Below are 19,540 nucleotides of genomic sequence, written 5' to 3'. Positions count from 1 at the left end.
TAATTGAAAATTGAATTGATCTTTAGAACTTAATCAGATTCTTTAATTTTTTTAAATTTTTTTTAATTTTTTTTAATGTAGCTTGAAAGGTGAAATCATAAAACATTATCTTCTTAAAACTTAATTTTTTTTAATTAAAAAAAGACTAAGGCTCTGATGGTGGACAAAATATTAAGAATAAGCTAAAAACTTTTTTTTTTTGTTTTTTTGTTTTTGTGTTTTCCTTATTGGTGTTACCTTGGTGATCTGGTTGTTGTGGTTTCTGTCGGCTTGTTTTCTTTCTTTAATAATATCATAGTGTGGTTTATCCACTTATAGCTAAAAAATATTGAAAATGAAGAGGATAAAAAGTGATTTGATTTTTACTTTTTTAATGTTATTATAAAAAAATTAAAACACAAACCCAAAAATATAGGTAACCGGGCTTTCTAAACTCACAGGTTTATTATATAAAGTTTTTTCAATATTGCATATTGACCCCAATTGTTTAATTTAATGGGGTCAATTTAACAATTTTTCTAAATACATCTATATATAATAAATATTTTTAAATATTTTGAGGGGTTACATACATTGTCTCAATTATTTATTTATTTATTTAGTTCAATTGCTTTGAAGGTGGAATATCTAATTGTACTTGTTATTATTATCATTATTATTATTATTTTAGAATATAACGGCGGTCTAGTTTAGACCAATTCTTACTTCTAGGGTTTCAGGTTTAACCTCAGGGTCTCCAACACCTTTAAGTTCACTAAACACACCCGTGTTAACCAACACAAGCCGGTCATGTTTCTCACTGGATCTTTACTTTGCATCCCCTTCTTACTCCATAATAATAATTAGTTCAATGTTAATTAATAAAATTAATTTCAAAGTTTATTATCTTTTTCTAAAACAGATGGAATTACCTTCCATGAAAAATAATTTTTGGACAATTTTTATTACCTCCTTTAATATATTTAATCTCCGGTATTAGATAAATTTGAATTTTTCTATTCCTTTCAAGATAGCTAATATTTCATGAAAATTATTTTGGTAATTCTGATAAATTTTGTATATTCTATGGCTAATTTTAAAAACTCTGCTATATCTTTTATATGTTGTTCCTTAGAGATTGAATAAATTAGAAGATCATCAATGTAGACTATATAATTGCAATGGTTATACTAGAACCTGTGTACAAATACTACAAAATTCTTAATTGATCTTCCAAACTAATAGTTGCTTGTCATTCGTTTATATACATAATTGTAGTTTATAGCCTTATTTATTCTTCTTTTATCTTCTTGTGTAATAATATTTATGGAAGATGCATCCAGGGGTGTATTTGAGCCGAGCCGTTCGTGAGTAGCTCGGTGTTCGGCTCGATAAAAGCTCGTTCGTGTTTAGCTCATATTGTAAACGAGCCAAGCTTGAACATCATTTTCAAGCTCGATTAATAAACGAGTCAAGCTTGAGCAGCCAAAAGCTCGGCTCGTTTTGGCTCGCGAACACAGCTCGTGACCAAGCTCATGAACAAGCTCGTTTATAAACTCGATTGTGAGCTCGTTTATATATATGTATATGTATATGTATATTAAGGTGTATATGTGACTATGTCATTGTTGTCAATTTGAGTTACACATATAGGGCTATAAACTACTATTCGAGGCTAAGTTCTCATTAAAAGTCTCAAGTCAACTAGTTCATTAAGTTAAATGAGTTTCATAAGATAAACGAGCCAAGCTTGAACACCACCAAACTCGGCTCATTAAATCTTGTGAATAACTCGCTTATAGTATAATTAAAAAGCTCGTTTATAGTATCATTTACAATTTTATTTGTAACAATCATTAATATAATTAAACTCAAATCGAGTTGAGTCACACTTGATAATGATTCATTAAATAAGTTTAATAAATAAAAAAATAAAATATAAAAAAATAGTCAAGCCTTTAATCAAGTTAGCTAGCTAAGTCTAAACTTTCGAATTTTCTTAACAGTTGAGCTCGAGCATAAAAGCTCGAAAGAAGCTCGATTAGAGCTCGGTTAAAAATAATGAATGAACCAGCTCGAACATAAAAAAATGAAGCTCGAAGAAAGTTTCGCTCGAGTTCGAGCTCGATTAAATAGTAACGAGCCAAGCTTGAACAAGGCAAAGCTCGGCTCGGCTCGTTTACAGCCCTAGATGCATCCTCAATTTTTTGCTTCAATATTGGATTCTTTAAAAATTCCACTAACTTCTGCTTGGTACAAATATACTTTTCGTTTTTTTCTTCCAAGGAACCTAATCCTTAAATATTAGGCTTGAAATACATTCCACCCCAAATGAGTCATGATCATCAACTACTGTTAATATTTCTAAATACCCTAAAACACACATGCCTCCAACCAAGGATATGGGAGGAGGAAGTTGTACACAAATTTTATGAAGCGTCATCCAGTTCATTCAAAATACTCGCACAAGAAGCAACATAAACAATAAGCATAATAATAATAAAGAAAAAGCAAAACATATACCAGAAGAGAAATTTAAAAACTTTTGATTATAATTTTTAAGGAGAGATAAAAGAGTTCCTTTACATAATAACTTTTCCTCTTTCCAGCAATGACACATATATATATATATATATATCTACAGAACTAAAAGACAAACCAGAAAGTCATTCAATATTAACCCATCTAACCAAACCCAAAACCTTCATTTGCTTCATGGATAGCTAGGACTAGCCGCTCTTGTAATTTTTCTTTGGATGCATACTCCGGCAGATCTAGTTGGTTGAAGCTGCACAGGCAAAAACAAATGAGTACATCTCATGAGGGCATAGATGCAATACCAATTTATTATTGGTAACATTCTTCTAAAATTAGGTACTCATGAAGAAGATATAGTTCTTGTTAAGTATAATAGCATGTATACAGGTCTATAATGGGCAGGCTAAGCAATTATTGATGGTTTCACTTAATTTAAGATTCTGAGCAGAATTGCGACAAAATAATCTTGAAGATGAGAATGTAATGAAACCAAGCGACGAAAAACTGGAAGGAAAGCATGCATACCAAGTGTGGGCTGAGGGCAGGTGTTCAGGACCACCATATGCCTTGTGAATCTGGAACCTCTGAGAACCTGATATTCCTTGAAGTGCACTAAAACCTTCCAAAGGAACCTGATCAAGAGGAAGGCCACAGTATTAGCAGAAGTTTGGGCATAAGTATTCAAAGAAACTAAGTCATCTAAGTTTAATGGTATAAATATAATATGCAAAGTCTTTCATCCTCATCTGTCTTCATTTATTGCGTATTTGCGACCTGGTAAAAATAAGCACTCAAGTATGTTATCAGTCTTTGTTATCAACTGATGTACGGAGGGTGATACCTTTGAGGTGCCAGTAACAAACTGCAGGAAACGGGCTTTATCCTCCTTGCTGAAGCCCTGAACAACCTCCCAGAACCACTGTATGACAGGGGACGCATTGCTATACCCTGAATATTCTGTATTGGCCCTCAAATCATCCACTGCATTGTGACAAACAAAGCTCAGCACAAAGCAATACTTGTATTAATTTGTATATGCTCTCTAGCACTAGGTGTTTGATTTTAAATTGAAAACTCACAATCTATGTCAGGAAGTCCACTAATCAGTAATTCAAGCTCTTTGTCATTAAAGATTGATATCAATTCTCGAGGAATCAATTCATTGAAGCCTTCCATAAATGCATTAATTTGAGGCCTGATAGCAGTTGTTAACCGGTGTTCTGCAACTCGGTCAACATATTCATGTTTATTTTCTTCTGTAACTCGGATGTTCCGCCCACCAGGTATGAGCTCACTGTCAGTTACCTGCTTAGAAAACAGCACACGTATATGAAAAACCAAGCAACATAAACAGAGGTATGAAGTCTAAAATTAAGTTCATATGCACACGAAGAAAATCATACGAGACAGACCTACATTGCTGAGAACCAAAACTAAAATGAATCTCAGTGAGAAAAGCTTAATTAAACCACGAGTAATTAAAACCAGATATACATAATTAAACATTTACCTATATCATGATCTCCAACAATGTAAATCTCCAGTACCCTAGGGAGTCTATTTTGCCACTTGTAGTTCTAATGTTAAATCAGTTGCATATGCATTAATTAATCACATAAGTGAATTTGAAGCCATTACAATAATTACAAACAACCTTGTTGTAGATTCAAAGGGTGAAGTAAAGGCACAAACCTCTGCTCTTTCATATAAAATCAGCTTTTCCTCATCAGCATCCATGCTGAAGGTAAGATCTAAAACATCAGTAATATCATTCTGCAAAGCAAAAAGAAAACAGTGAAATGGTACTCATAAATTCCAAAAAAGGGCAACTAAGGATATGACATTTGTAACGAAAAGGATACAAAAATTTATGCACCTCAAGCATCCACTTTAGATTCTTGAAATAATCAGGATCTGTAGCCTCAATGTCATGATATGTAACTTTAACACCAAGGATGTGCTTGTAGAAGGACCTAGTGAAATGGACATCCAAAAGCTGGCCATCAAAAAGTGCTTTCCCAACCTGAGTAAAGATGAGCAGTATAAATACAACAGAGAAGAAAATGTGTTGGCAGAGAAGAATTAAAAAACTATAAACAATACACACCACTCGTCCAACAAATTTGAAGTATGAGAGGTGCTCTGTTTGGAAGACAGAGTTAGGGTTTGGTTGAAAAGTTGACTCATTGCCCACAGTCGTAAAGAGCAGAGCACCCTTGTCAAAAATAACACGGGAAAGTAATTGATACCACTCCCGTGTAAGCCCACCTGCATCAATACCTTCTTCTCCTTGGAAATGAACAGTGAGCCTTCCTTTCAGATCTTGAGGTGACCGCATGCGCAATTGATTGTATGAGTCCTCCAGTATGTAAGCTCTTCTGACAGAAATTCGAACTGGACTATGATGATGATCATGTTGATGTTTTATTTTTGATCTGAAATGAGCACGTTTGTTGTCAAAGTCAATGAACCGTGGTACTCTCAACATTAGTGAGAATGACTTTTCAAGCAGCCCCGGATTCTGCCGAATAAATGCATTCAATAACTTCCTATGCTTCTCAGAGAACTTCACAAACACAACATGCTTTTCATCAACTTTTGAGTAGGCTCCAGGTGATTTCTGCCCACAGGATGAAGCATCTTCCATGTCAGATGTTGAAGCGAAATCTTGAGAATCTGCTTGGCCCAGACGTAACTTTTCACATGTCACAAAGAAAGACTCTATGTACGGCAATATGTTCTGGGCACCAGCAGGAAGTGGGGGGCTGACACCACCAACACTAGTAGAAGCCAGATTACCAGACATTGAAACCAAGTCTGACGTTGCATCTGAAGAACTCTCAATATTGCTGATGCAATTACTCAGCTCCAACCATAAAGACTCTAATGACGTGTTTATGTTCCATATCTGAGAAAGAGCATCTGCTTGCTCTTTCTCAGGAAGAAGCTGTGGATCCTTCTCCTTCTCATGTAATACTGCAATGAGTGAGCTCAGCGCCTGCAAAACTCTCAAGATGGTGGTCCCATTCGAAGAAGATGCGCTGAGAAGGGCCTTTTCAGAATCCTCAAACAAGTGTAACTCATTCATTGCCGATGAAGTCAAACTTTGCACTGAATTTGCTAGTTCTGTGATAAATAGATGACAATGGGTTGGAGCAATTGCAACTAGCTTTTTTAATACATCAGCTACAAGATTATATGCATTATCAGACAATCTGCAAGAAAACATAGGTAAACACAATCAGCATACTAAGTAAAATTGCAGTTACAACCTGCAAGCATAAATAAAACATACCACTGGAAAGACATAAAGACCATATGTAAAGAAAACTTAGACAAGCACACTGGAAGAATGCAAACACTGGAAGAATGCAAAGGAACTACTGGTAACTAGGGAATCAATCAATCGTTGAGACTTAAGAGTTTCAGACTCATTACGAAGCGATACCACACCTGCATGCCTAAAAAGGCAGTACAAAAAGCTTGAGACTCATTTCCATCAACATCCATGTTAAAATAGTCTATTGAAAGGCGAGCCTATAAGTACTACAACTCACAAAATTAAATGTCAAGAAAATCATCAACTGAGTACAAAAGTTACACATTATGGGAGGTGAGCGTGTTTTCTAGCTATTAAGTGGCAGGAAGAAAATAAGTGCCAAAAACATTCATTGTATTCATTTAATCTATAATTATGAACTAATAAATTCTTTAACTGCAATGGAATGAATCAGAGTTGCAACATTCAACATACCCCTCGCGTGCAAGCAATGAGCACAAAAGTTGTAGTTCTGTTTGTGGAAGACAAAGCAGTACAGCACGAGTATGGCTTCCCTTGTTTACAGCAGAACTAGAGGGATTAGATAGATCAGCCTTAGAAGATTTGATATCCACGCCATCAGAAGATGCAGCAGTTCCAGCAGCTACATCACCTTCCTGCACAGCAGTCTCAGAACCCAATGTTCGCTCAGGAGACCCTCCAGATTTGTTAGAGGTGCCAGAGTCATTTTCAGCATTAACCATGATAACTTCGAGAAGATTCAACAACTGATCACAGGAGCATTAACCAAATGGTGAATATGAGAGGAAATTTTCCAAATGATATAGAAAAAAAAGAGTATGCAAAACTGTTCAGATACCTGCTCAAGATGTGCGACACTTCTCATATACAGAGGCTGATTTAAGAGACCCAGAAGTAGGACAATAGAATATTCTACCCTCTCATGCTCAGGCTTATCTTCTTCCATAATAGCTTTCCCACGGCCTTGAACAGAAGAATCTCTTTCACATACGTATGGTTGCGGCAACTCAAGATGAAGCAAGAGTTTTGCCACATTTGGATGGTTCTTGGCAAGATATGTGAGCATTTCAAGGACACGCCTAGATACCAAAGGTGGAACACCTGAAAGTCCAACAAAGAAAATGACCAAAGAGACCCAACAAAGCAATGCTTTCCAACGAAAAGATATTCAATTATTCTTGTGCACATTAGAAATCAGAGCAAATATGACAACATAAATATAAGACTAAAGAGCTTAACCTAATTATTTGTGAAATTTAAAGAGAAAATCACTTAACTTAGATCAGCCATGATTTGAGTTAGAACTTTTAGACTAGTGATAAAAGAATATGAGATCAAATTTATTACCATTTGAGAACTGTGGACGGGAATACATAATGTAACTCTGGCAAGCATACAATCGAAATGGGGATTCACTGTCATAAGGTGAATTCTTGGCAGATCCATGCAGATCAAGCATCAGCATATCCATTAAAATTTGCACCAAAGATGTTCTAATTTTTTGATGAGTGCATAGATTCAAGAGAAGCCTCTGTAACTGGGCCTTAAATGGCAGCTGTACAAGAATATGTTATTATCAGTAGCATTTGATTTAATACAAAAATTCATTTGCAAGACATATAGTTACCTGAACAATGCGAAGCAATCTAATCAAAGCTTTAAGAGCATCTGTATCAACCAGAGGAGCCCCATCAGCTTCAATCAGCTTCCCAGATGCTGACTTCCGTGAAGCAATAGCTGCAGCTGTTCTCTCTGAACTAGATCCAATAATTTCACCCCGTCCAGAAGACTCACCCCGCCTGTTTCTGGAATACATTCCTAAAAGTGCATCACTATGATACCGACGTGCAAACCTTTCACGCAACATTGTCGCTTCAGCAACAAGTGCAGGTGTCAAACTTGCCAGAAGTGTGTCATCGGAAGTTAAAAGCACCTGAAATTACATAAAATATGAGTAGAGAGAGGGATCTTTTGCAGGACACGGCATACAACCTAAGCTCATGAAATATATACATAAGGTGGGGCAATTTGCCGCCATGAATTAGTCAGCTTTACAACTTCAAAAAGGGGGCATTTTCCATTGATGGCTTAAATGATAGAAAATATATGATCGAAATATTTACTATTATAAATCATGAAATGAATTAAGCAGCAAGCATTATCTTACCTCTTCTCTTATCTCTGAAGGAAATGTAGCTATTATTGAAACTGCATCCATCTCAACAGGTTGACCCTCCAATTCCTGTGACTGGTGTTGCCTTTGAGCGCGTTGTTGTGCAAGTACTTCCTCACGAATATCAGGGGGAAGTGCAGCAAGAAATTCAGGATCAATATCTCCAGCAGATTGAGATTGGTCATTTTGTGGTTCTGCTGGTTGATTTTGTCGTGACGATAGTACTTCAGCCCGCAACTCTTCCGGAAGAGCCTCCAAAAATGTGGGATCAATTGAATCTGGGTCAACAGTCTGATCGACCTGTTGCTCTTCATGTGCAATACTCTGGGTGGTTTCCTCACTATGGGAAGGAACCTCACTAACACTTTCTAATGGTATATCTCTTCCACCCACTGGTACTGTACTGCCTAAAGACCTCCTCAACCTTGTCCCCGGTAAATCACCTTGTCTTTCTCCATCATCATGCCCATCAACACTTCCTATTTCTACTTCCAAACTACGAAGACTTTCCCCTAAGGTTGCCCCACTCCCACTGCTTGCTTGGCTAACTGCTTCCACATCTCGTACAGCTGCATCACTGCGTTCATACTGCATATCTACAACTTGATCACCTGCATTAGACGCATCCCTATCTTGAAGGATATGATCATTACTAGGCACAACACCATTTCCAGAGCCTCCTAATGCTGATCCAGGTGAAGGGATGATCAGATTCTCATTGTTTCTGTTACCTTCTGCAGGAATTTCTCCACCCACCCCAGCAACAGTTCTTTGTAGCGGGTCGGGATCACCATTTTCTTGAGGCTGATTTCTTGAAGCATCTTGGTCATTGGGTTGGTCAGGAGTAGGTCGCCTTAACTGAGAGACAAGTAGCTCCTCAATGCCTTGAGGCACAGCCGGAGCATTAGATGCACCACGCTGTTGACCATCATCCAACCACATATTGAAACGATGACCAGGCCGACCACTCCTCAGTGACCGAAAAATGGCATCTAGCCGGGAGGAAGTACTCTCGTGATTTCTATCCGAGAAAGCCATATCAACTGTGTTTTCTGTTTGAAAATAAAGTAATATAATGACTCAATCAGACAATTCAAATAGGAGTCTTTAAAGCATCACAAAATGAAAATATTTGAGCATATTCAATATTAATACAGTTACGTAGTTCTCTCCTATAGAGTCAAAAATAAAGTATACCACTTTAAAAATTAAATAATCACCTGATTGCCTCTGATGGACTAGGTGTCTCAATGAAGTAGGTTCCTCCAGTAGCGGATGGTCAAGAGGAAGCCCATGATCACCAGATCGTCCAAGAAGATTGTAAATTGATGTGGTCCGGCCTTGCCTTCTTGAACCAAAAATGTCAAGAGGCATCACGCGCAATGTTTCATTTGACAAATTATTGCTTCCACTCAAGACCTCGATGTGGTTAAAAACATTCATTCCATTAATCCCCTCCTCCAAACGAAGTATAACCCCATCTTCCTCATCATCATCCTCCACTTCCTCCAGCGCATCCTCATCAAACTCTTCATCGTCAATCTCATGATCATCCTGATCAGTGTCGGGATGTGAAATCTGATGAACATCATCATCTTCTTCCAAATCATTGTTTTCATCATCCTCGTCCTCATCATCATCCTCATCCTCATCCTCTTCATCTACTTCATCTCCATCCCCTGAGACCCCATCATCTTCATCCTCAGCCAACTCATCATCAGCATTATGTTGGATATCAAAGGTAATTTCTACAGTAGAAATGGCATTTTCAACACCTCGGCCATCTTCAGAAGCTTCATGCATGAAATCATCTTCAGGTTCACGAGAAAAGCCACCACCCAGATCCCGATCATGATCCATATCATCATCTGTATTAGAGCCTGAACTACCAGAAGAATGGTCCTCATTAAAATGTTCCATATTTTCAGCCTCCTCTTCAGCAAGATCAGGTTGTGATGTGGTCTCCAAGGACTGGAATCTATTGCCATCGCTATAAGATAACTCCTGCTGATTTTGATTAGAATCCAATTTCAAGGAGCTGTCAGCTTTAGCAGAATCAACAGAATGAACATGCTCCTTCGTTACAGCTTCAAGAGCCTTAACAACTCCAGTGACCACCTTTGCTGAATCCGAATGATCCAAGTCCAGAACTTGAATAGTACCACTCAATGACTGGACCAGCCCAACCTCTATAAAGGTCACAGAAGCTTCTGCAGAAATATATGAACCAGAAGGGGATCTTGCAGCAAGGATATCATTAAGCAGATCAACAAAGGCATGCAAACAAGAGTCAGGCGCCCTGCAACCATCTGATGAATCAACAAATTCACTGAACACATTATTGATCTCAGAAAAGATCCTCTTACGGCCCTCCGATGAACGAATAGAAACAGCCACCAAAAACTGGTTGGCTCTAGATGCAAGCTTCTGCCGCCAATCACCATCTGCTTTCTTATCCTTCTTTGGCATCCCAGGATATGGTAGAAACTTGTGAAGAATGTGATGAAATATCCCACCACCACAATAAGTTGATGTGGCCCGATAAGGACCACGAAGGTTACTGAGTTCAGCATCTCTACGAAGCACAACATGTATGGATGAAGCATATGTCAATAGTATTTCTGTCATCAACTTCAGAATAAAAACCGTCTTGGCCAGAGATGCTGCAGCCTCCTGGTTGTCAATTTTGCTATCCTCAGATGAAACTGCAATAGCCTTGCCTTTTCCTTTTGTTGAAGTGCTATCAATATCCATATCAGCCACAGATGGGGTCCCAGGAACACCATTAGGCTGATCATCAGCCTTAGATGAAGGAACAAAAGTTACAATAGAATCCAAGAGATGCTCAATCACACTTACAAAACTTGGAGGAGATTTCTTGTGACCTTTAACATTCTTGGCATTTGACTCGGTTACTTTATTATGCCCACTGCCAACAATCATTTCCCCTCCGTTGATCTTTCCATTAGACTCTGGTTGCTTATCTTTGTCGATGGTTGTTTTCTCTTTCTCCTTGTGCTTCTCTTTGTCACGATCTTTCAGCAGTACTATATATGGTCTGTCACCTACCATCTCTATTTGGCAGACAGATTGAGCAGCCCGCACAAAGACTACTGGATCCCGAGCTATGACAAAAGACAAGTTCTGAACAAAATTACGAGGAGTAATTCTTCCATTTGAATGTCGGTTTGCAGCTGTGATAAGACTGTGTCGTATCTCTAACTCCATGGCTTGTTGAAGAGTATGAGGATCCTCAAGAATATGACGAATTATTGCAGCTGCCAAATTGTTGAATCCAGGGAAAAGACTACTGGTTGGCAAACTAAGCAATGCAGGCAACCCTCCAGCATCAAGAAAACTTACAGCAGCTGAATGAACTTTAGTAAGTGTAGCACACAATTGAAGTACCACATGCATCGTTTCAGAAGGTAACTTGTTTTTTATGCACCTGCAAGATATTTCCAGAAGCCTTTTCTGATCATCTGTATCCAAATGTGTGGTCGAATTCAAAGTGGACTGCAAGTCCTTGGTTTCATCAATAACAAGAGAGGTTTGAGTCTCGAGATAATCTTTTCTCCACTGTTCCAAATCAGTGATATCTGACGACAGTTTGGGATCCACCTGCAACATCCGATCAATAGAGAGAAAACAAGCTGTCACCCACTTAGGAACTTCAGATTTCTCAACTGGCAGCCAACCTGAATTCCACTCAGAAAGAAGTTTCAGAGCAATCTTCACCAGACCAGCCTTTGAAGCAACTTCTCGCGATACAGCATCTTCATGTAGAATTAACGCAAGGACATGGAAAAGGGCAGAGAGTATGGTTCCATTAAATGAATCAGATACCAACGAATATGATTTAACATGGTCCACAATGAAATAAAGAACTTTTGAGCGATGTTCACCATCATTTTGTGAACAAATCATCAAAAGTAGGTCCCGAACTGGAAAAGCTAGAAGCTCCTTCACTTGCAAAAGCCTGAGACAAGCTGACAACAGATCATCAACAGGCAGTAGCTTAATTGCTTCCTCTTCTTCCTCAAGGCAAACAGACTTGGCAGTTTCATCCTCCTTTGATGCTGTATTAGAATTCCCAAGGGACATAGCAAGGGCTCGAGCAAGTTCATCATCATCTTGTGGTTCTTCTGGATGTGAGAATAGCCAATCAGTAGCAATTTCAACACTATTTGTCCCCACCTGTCTCAAGGCTTCTTCTGCCCTAGACCTGGAAAATCCCATCTCTACAATCAATGAAATAGCTGATTCATCAGGATGAGGCCCAGCCGCACGAGCTCCAACACTGCCACTACCATTCCTGACTACAACACCAGAATAAACATGCTTAATAATAGAGATCATGGCACCAACGAACTCTAAATTGCATTCAGAAAAGCGAGGGTGGGTCCAAATTGGAAGTATTGCTTTTACAATCTTGGATTGAAATATCTTCACAAATGACTCAGCAGTAGTTGGATATGCGATACTTGAATTAATGAGAGGCTGTTCAAGAAACTGTTTTGCTGAAGACAAGATAATAGATGATGTTGCAAGGTGGTCCATAAGTGTTGCATAACTTGCCAAGGAACCATATATCCAAGAATCATCTCCTTCTTCCTTCTCATATTGTTTCACACCTTTATCATCAGTATCCATTGGGGAGGCTGGAACCCTATTAACTGCAAACAGCAACTGGCTGGTAGCTTCAAAGGTAGTCAGGATAGAAGAGATAACACCATGACCATAAAAACAATTCACCATGATGGGATTACATGAATCTGGCCTGTCTAAGATTAACCCATCAATGAAATCTACGACTTTTCCAAGATAGCGACATTTTACGGAAATGGAGACCTCTTCTTTGGAAGAATTATCATTGCCCCTGAAGTTCAAGTGATCCAACACAATGGAAGATATTGCTGCAACAACAGAAATGACAGGGGGAGACACATTTACTGGATTGTTCTCACGCCGAGAAGCTAAGAGCATTGCTTTTCCAAGCTCCTGAAAAAGATGATTGATATGGCTACAAAGTGACTTCATCATGTCACAGCAGGTAGAATAAAAAGACCTCTGCTTCTCTGTCTCTGTTTTGCTACTATCACCTGTATCTTCTGAACTAGATGGTTGCATTTGGGAACTAGATCCAACTCTTACAGTTGGATAACCATCTATACCAAGCCTTTGTGAACCACCAGCTGAACGTCCAACATCACGATAAATACTGATCAGATCAGAAACTTGAGACTCAATACTCCACCCAGAACCTCGTCTTCTAAGCAACGGATCAAGATACTGCCTAAAGGAACTAAACCTATGGTCTTCTGATTCCGATATCCCTTGCTCTGTCCGTGCCACATTCACAGAAGTAGAGGTGCCAACATCAGACTCAGGCTTCGAATCATCAAGAAGGGCAAGCTGCCATAGAATTTCCCTGTGAACCCGTCCAATGCCTTCCAAAACATCCTTACTTCCATTACCAAATTCAGTAAGTAAAGCACTGATCCAGCGATTATCTTTCGAGGCAGCAAGGAAAAGAAGAAATTCAACAACAAAAAGTGAAGAAACAACTCCATTATCTGCAGTAATCCCAGGGGTCAATAAGAATGGATCAGAAACAGAGTTAAATCCATCAAGAGCTTTCTTTATATGGTCCCTGAGAGCAGATGAAAATGCGTGTGCTAGAGGAGTTGAATAATGCTGAGTAAAACCCTTAAAGACCACAGCGCTATGCAGTGCGATAGGCATCCCTTCAGAGGATAGTGTCGTGCTAGGTCGCAATAGGAGTTTCATCAAAGTCTCTATTCCCCTCTTCTCTACAAATAACCTACAAGTTTCAGAATTTTCCATTGTTCGATGAACCAATACCATCACATGAAAGATTGACAAATGGAGGAACTGCTCATCACCGATACCATCAGCAGCTGAGTCCAGGGCACTCACCAAATCATGACCCTCATGCTCTTTCTCTTCAATATCTGTTTCCATGGGAGTATTCTCAGCAGCTTCTGCAGAAAGATCACTGCTTTTGTCCTCTCCCAGAGAAGCAAGTTTGTTAATAATGAAAATTATTATATCCACACCAGTGCTTCTTAAGGAAGATACATGTCGAAGAAGTTCCTCCACAGCATTTGCCAAAAGAACAACACCTTCATTCATAGCCACCAAGTATTTCCTGGTTGTGAAAGCCTCAACAAGGAAATTCAATGCAGCAGTTTCCTTAACATCCTCCAGTCCTTTCACATTGAGGCAGATCGCACCAAGGCCATTTGGAACACAAATAAGTGCTTTTGAAGAAGGGATGATTCCAGATGTAACAGATGACAAAAATGAACCAGGAAGACCAGAATCATAGAGCACACTGAAGCATGTCGGGTCCTTGTGAATAATCTCACTCATCAAAGTGACAGCCGCAAAATAAATGTCACCTCCAAATATGATTGCATTTTGGAATATCAATGCCAATGTAGGCGGTAAATTATTGTCATGATTGTTCTGAGACCTTGAAGAATTTACCGGTGAATAAGTTGCAGAACCAAGTGCCTTGAGCAATGTCTTTATAAGCCTCTTCTGAGAATACAGCCGGTCCTCATCAGATTTTGAAAAATCACCAATCACCATTTGGTCATTACTATCATCACTTGTACCAATAACTCTATGCACTTCTATCTGCAATCTTTGAGCCAAAAGTTCCAAACCACCAAGATCTTTGAACAAGGACACAGCTGGACCGCTATATTCCATCAGTTTCTGAAGGATCTTCACTGTGGAACAGACAAGATGCATATGAGAAGAATCTGTATCTCGTAGAAGCGGCAAAAGTGGAGGGACCAATCCCGAGCTACGTGCAGAACTCCCAGGACTTGAAGAAGATAGAACATGGAGGAGAAAGAACTGCAGAAGGGCATCAACAAAAATGGGAGAAGACGGCTCACTAGGATGACTCAGCGATAGAACTGCCTTCTGCAGCACACCTAGAAGCACCATACGATTCCCCCCAGCAGAGATGATGCTTGACCCACTCAATATTCTCGCTCGTTCATGAGATGAAGCATATGCTGCTAACTGGGCCCCTAGAGCAAGCATGGCAAGTGCCCTTACATTTCCAGGTACAGAATCTTCAGATCTAACAAGTCTGATTAGCTCATTAGTAAATTCAGGTTCATTCCCAAAGAATGACGAGATTTCATCATGCGCATCACTAGACTGTACAAGAATAATGAATGAAAGAATGCAGATTCTGCTGTACAGCCTACAAGCCTTAGGAGAGCGGAAGGAATTTGCATATCTAATTCTTGTCAATAACGAAAACCTGTGCTCCAATGGTACATTGAATCGCTCAATGCACTGCTTCAAAATAACCAAGTCATCATCTTTCCGAAGATGAAGATCTGGGATATGTATAACATGCAAGTTGGATGATTTGCTTCTCTCAGTGGTATTCTCATCATCCAGAGCACCAGCAGCATTGAATTCAAAATGAAGGGTGGAACCCAATGGATATTGGGTTCCACTTCGACCACATTCATTTCCTTCCTCTGATGGGAACAAGCACAATCCTTCTTGTTGACTTCTCTCATTTGCCACAACACATGAATATAAACCCAAGCCTTCTTCTTTACTACCCCAACCTTGCGCTAGTGAAAGAAGACAGTTATTGACCACTCCACAACCAATCAGCTTCCCATTGACATGAATCTTGGAGGCATTTATTTTCACCAATGCAGAAAGAGTCTCCAAAGTGGCTAAAAGTATCTCAGGGTCAGTTGATGCCAGTAGAAGCTTGAAATGCTGGTTCAGAATGAACAGTAAATGTGAGTTTTGATGTATGAGTTGAAGTATAAAGACATAAATAGGAAATAACAGGAAACAACAACAACAACAACAACAATAACAACAATAACAACAATAATAACAATAATAATAATAATAAAAAGAAGCCCGTGTTTGCTCAATTACTCCACACAAATAAAGAGAAACGTGTATCATACCTCTAGTCCATGGAATGAGCTCTTGTTGTGACAATTCTCCAAAATTGTTTGCATAACTCTTAAAATTTGTAGAATGGAGTGTTTTGGAAATGGGTCATTCTCTGATAGACTCTCAGATAAAAGAAGATCCTTTCTAGAAGAAAGGTATGTCTTGAAGTAAGTATCAAAATGCAGAAACAATGGCCTCCAATGATGGAAGTTTCCCTAAAATCAAACGCAGCAAAGTAAGAGGCAAACAAAAAAAATATCAAAATAAATTTAAGCAAAAAAAAACTCAAGTTCACCTTGTTGTATTCCCATCGAAAGCCTGAGAGAGGGATGGCTATATCCTGCAACGGGCACTTAATCACCCTATCAATAAATGATTTAACTTTTGGAGGCTGCAATTATCCATAGGAAATGTTTGTGTTAGCCGATAACAATATGACAACCAAATCTTTATTTAACATCATCCATCCAAACTAGAAAAAGAATCACAATCACACACACAGAGATTGCAAGATCCATAGCCTATGAAACATACTTATGCAAGGTTTTATTGTCGTGGCCTAACCGCGCTCCCCAATTATGTACCTCAATTGGGTACATAATATTTTGTACCTCAATTTCATGGTGTATGAGGCTAAAATATTTTGTACCTCAAATTCATGAACTGAATATTAGAAATACAAAGATGTGTGAAGTCTAATAAAATAAGCATAAGGTAATCAGAATACGAGAGCAAAAGGGCAAATTCTCAACAGTTATGCATATCAAAGTAGAAAGCGCTGGAAGCAGCGCCATTATGCTTCCAAATAGCTAGAATTTCCATTGTAGATTCACCATGATATAGAATGAATTTACATATACGGCGAATAAAAAGCAAATTAGATAAGTAATGAGTTGAATCTCTTCTCCAACTCATCCACAATAGGTCCAAATATTTGCATCACATCATGTAAATATTTGTTTTGGAAAAAATAGGAAAATGAAATCAATAAAGTAGTCGCACAGACACCTAGCCCACAAAAAAACCACATTATCAGACCAGATGATCCCCGAACTAAAACATTACTCCACAGACAAATGGTAGAACAAAGCATGAAATTTCTGCAATAGCTTCAAAGAAAGTCCAAATAGAATCTCCAAAATAGCAACAAAAGAAATTAACAAATGCTTACATAGTTATATATGAGGCAAACAACCAAGCTGGTATAGCAACAAAAGAAATTAACAAATGCTTACATAGTTATATATGAGGCAAACAACCAAGCTGGTATTCATTGGCTACACTAGAAGACAAAGCCAGCTTCAGCCAGTGTAGTTTTATTATATCACTGTGAAGAACACTAGACACAGGAGAGCAATAATTAAGAGCAAGCATTTTGTTTCTAGATGTTATTACACCTATCCCCTCCTTCTACACAACCTAAAGAAAAAGCATTTCCATACCTAAACCACTTCATAATTAATCACAAAAATAGGTGATATTGACTGTCGAATGCACCTGTCCAACAGGAAGTAAAACTTTTCAAGTAAGCTTCACCTTATGCTCATATCTCATGGCGTATATCGTCATGCACCTGGCAAACTAATTGATCTATATTATTTGTTACATTATCCCTTGCATACAAACCAACTTTCAAGACCCACACAAACAATCAGCTCACAAGTTACACCAATCAAACGTGATCAGGATAATCAGCCCAACAGTACTCAATCAAACAGGAGCCCAAGACCGGCTCAAATATTAACTAACAAAATGTGGCTTCTATTTGTGGAGCCGCATTCCAACAAACAGTAGAGGCTCAAAGGATGAACTGTCACAGACTCACAGCTGCCTAGCATGATTTTCGTAGTCTAAATAAGAAGCATATCATATGAAATCAACTTCCAATGAGTAAAGATGTGGCAAACACCAGTACAAAACACGGAGAGGATAAGAGACTGATTAAACATTGACTTAAATGATTCTTGACATTAAAGACACAGTTGGGAGTAGAACTTCCTTTAAAGCAAGTCTTGTGGTCACCTGCCATTGACTCAATCAGCAATTCTTGGAGACCAAGTAAACGAATGGTTTCTTCCATCCACCAAACAAGGTCTATCACAAATTTGAAACTAATATACCAAAGATAAATAAATAAACAGATAGGCATAAACACCACAGGTACCTGTGAAAGACATCATTGGTCAATACCAAGTCATCTTATGATAACTCATTTTTTCACCAAACAAAATCTATTACAAACTTGAAACAAATCAATTGATGCAAATTATACCACCACCTGGATAGATGTCCACAATATATAATTTATGAATACCAGGTCACCGAGATTAACCTACTTCCTATCTCACAACGTCAGGCATATAAATCAAGAAACATCCGCAATGATAGAAGCCCAAAAAGAGTCGCCGCCAGAAAAGCAGCTTAAATAAAAATAAATAAACAACACAAACCCTAACCGCAATTAAAACCGCCATCAAATCCGGCAGAAAAAAGGAAGAAGAAGAAGAAGAAGAAGAGGAGCATCTGGATCAGCATCAATGAAGCAATCGAAATAATAAAAAAAAAAACAAGACGGAGAATAAGAAACTCACGGGCTCGGATTCGAGCTTGAGCGAGGGCGACGAGTGGCGACCACCGGAGAGGATCTGCTGGAGGCGCAGAGGGAAAGCGCCGGACCTCTGTCCCGCCATCTCCGCGCCCAAAACCAAAGCAAAACCCTAGAAATCGATCTCGAAGCGAAGATCGTTGGTGTAGATCGAGCTCCTGATTAGGGTTTCGATGCCGATGATGCGATGCATCAACATCGATCGAAGAACGAAGACGAGAGCGATCGAAGAGCAAAAGCGAGAGAAAAAAAAAACCCAAGGAAAGGGAAAGAGGGCTGAGAAGGCTGAAAAAATGGGGCAAAGCAATAGAGAAGTAGGACTATATATATGTCGAAGTTGGAGATGAGGGCCTTGTGAGAGAGAGAAAGAACCAAAGAGAGGCGGCGCGTGATAGCCACGTGATCAGAGCTCGTCTTTGAGTCATTAGGGTTTTACTTATTTATTTATTTATTATTTATTTTTATTTTTTTAAAAGTTGAATAAACAACTTTTATCTATTTATTTTAAGTCGGTTGTTTTTTTTAATATATATAACTCTTGCCAATTTAATAGCATATTATTTCATCCATTGATAAAATTGCTTGCATCGCACATTGGAGTCGGTGATTGCTAATATACGCCATGAAAACTATATTTATTTATATATATATATATTTTTTTGACAAATATTTATATATATTATTTGATTATATATCTTTATAATTAAAAATTGATTTAAAATTTTATGAAAAATAAATCAATTTTTATTTTATAAAATTTGGTTATTTTATAAAATTTTTATTTGATTTTTACGGGGAGAGGACATAAATGAATAAAAATGATTTTTAGAACATATAAGTAAATATTATTTTAAAAAACCCTTCTTCATTTTAAAAAGGGAAAATTACTGTTTACCCCTCGTGAATTTCAAATATTCCCAAACAGCCCCTCAAAGTTTGGCAAACCCCGAACAGCCCTTCCGTTATT

The 19,540-nt window shown here is 38.3% G+C and overlaps 1 protein-coding gene across 1 annotated transcript; it reads right to left on the bottom strand.

Moving 5' to 3' along the window:
- Nucleotides 1-2,504: 2,504 nt before the first annotated feature.
- Nucleotides 2,505-18,853, bottom strand: LOC120270722 (E3 ubiquitin-protein ligase UPL2-like). Its single transcript, XM_039277796.1, has 16 exons — nucleotides 18,560-18,853; nucleotides 16,264-16,359; nucleotides 15,980-16,183; nucleotides 9,212-15,779; nucleotides 7,986-9,043; nucleotides 7,446-7,751; nucleotides 7,166-7,373; nucleotides 6,657-6,919; nucleotides 6,272-6,564; nucleotides 4,625-5,732; nucleotides 4,394-4,540; nucleotides 4,210-4,290; nucleotides 3,597-3,822; nucleotides 3,359-3,498; nucleotides 3,043-3,149; nucleotides 2,505-2,767 (listed from the first exon to the last, which is right to left on the bottom strand). Exons 1-16 carry the CDS (start codon nucleotides 18,656-18,658, stop codon nucleotides 2,665-2,667), a joined length of 11,007 nt encoding a protein of 3,668 aa, XP_039133730.1. The 5' UTR covers nucleotides 18,659-18,853; the 3' UTR covers nucleotides 2,505-2,664.
- Nucleotides 18,854-19,540: the final 687 nt, after the last annotated feature.

Source organism: Dioscorea cayenensis, chromosome 10, assembly GCF_009730915.1.
Source record: "Dioscorea cayenensis subsp. rotundata cultivar TDr96_F1 chromosome 10, TDr96_F1_v2_PseudoChromosome.rev07_lg8_w22 25.fasta, whole genome shotgun sequence".
Taxonomy (NCBI): Eukaryota; Viridiplantae; Streptophyta; class Magnoliopsida; order Dioscoreales; family Dioscoreaceae; genus Dioscorea; species Dioscorea cayenensis.
This window is presented reverse-complemented; position numbering and strand designations above follow the sequence as displayed.

Coding starts and splice junctions, on each gene's coding strand:
- LOC120270722 (XM_039277796.1), bottom strand. CDS start 18,658: ATGGCGGGACAGAGGTCCGGCGCTTTCCCTCTGCGCCTCCAGCAGATC. Junction 6,920..7,165: donor CCGTCCACAGTTCTCAAATG/GTAATAAATTTG, acceptor TTGGACTTTCAG/GTGTTCCACCTTTGGTATCT. Junction 3,150..3,358: donor TTGTTACTGGCACCTCAAAG/GTATCACCCTCC, acceptor CCTCTTGATCAG/GTTCCTTTGGAAGGTTTTAG.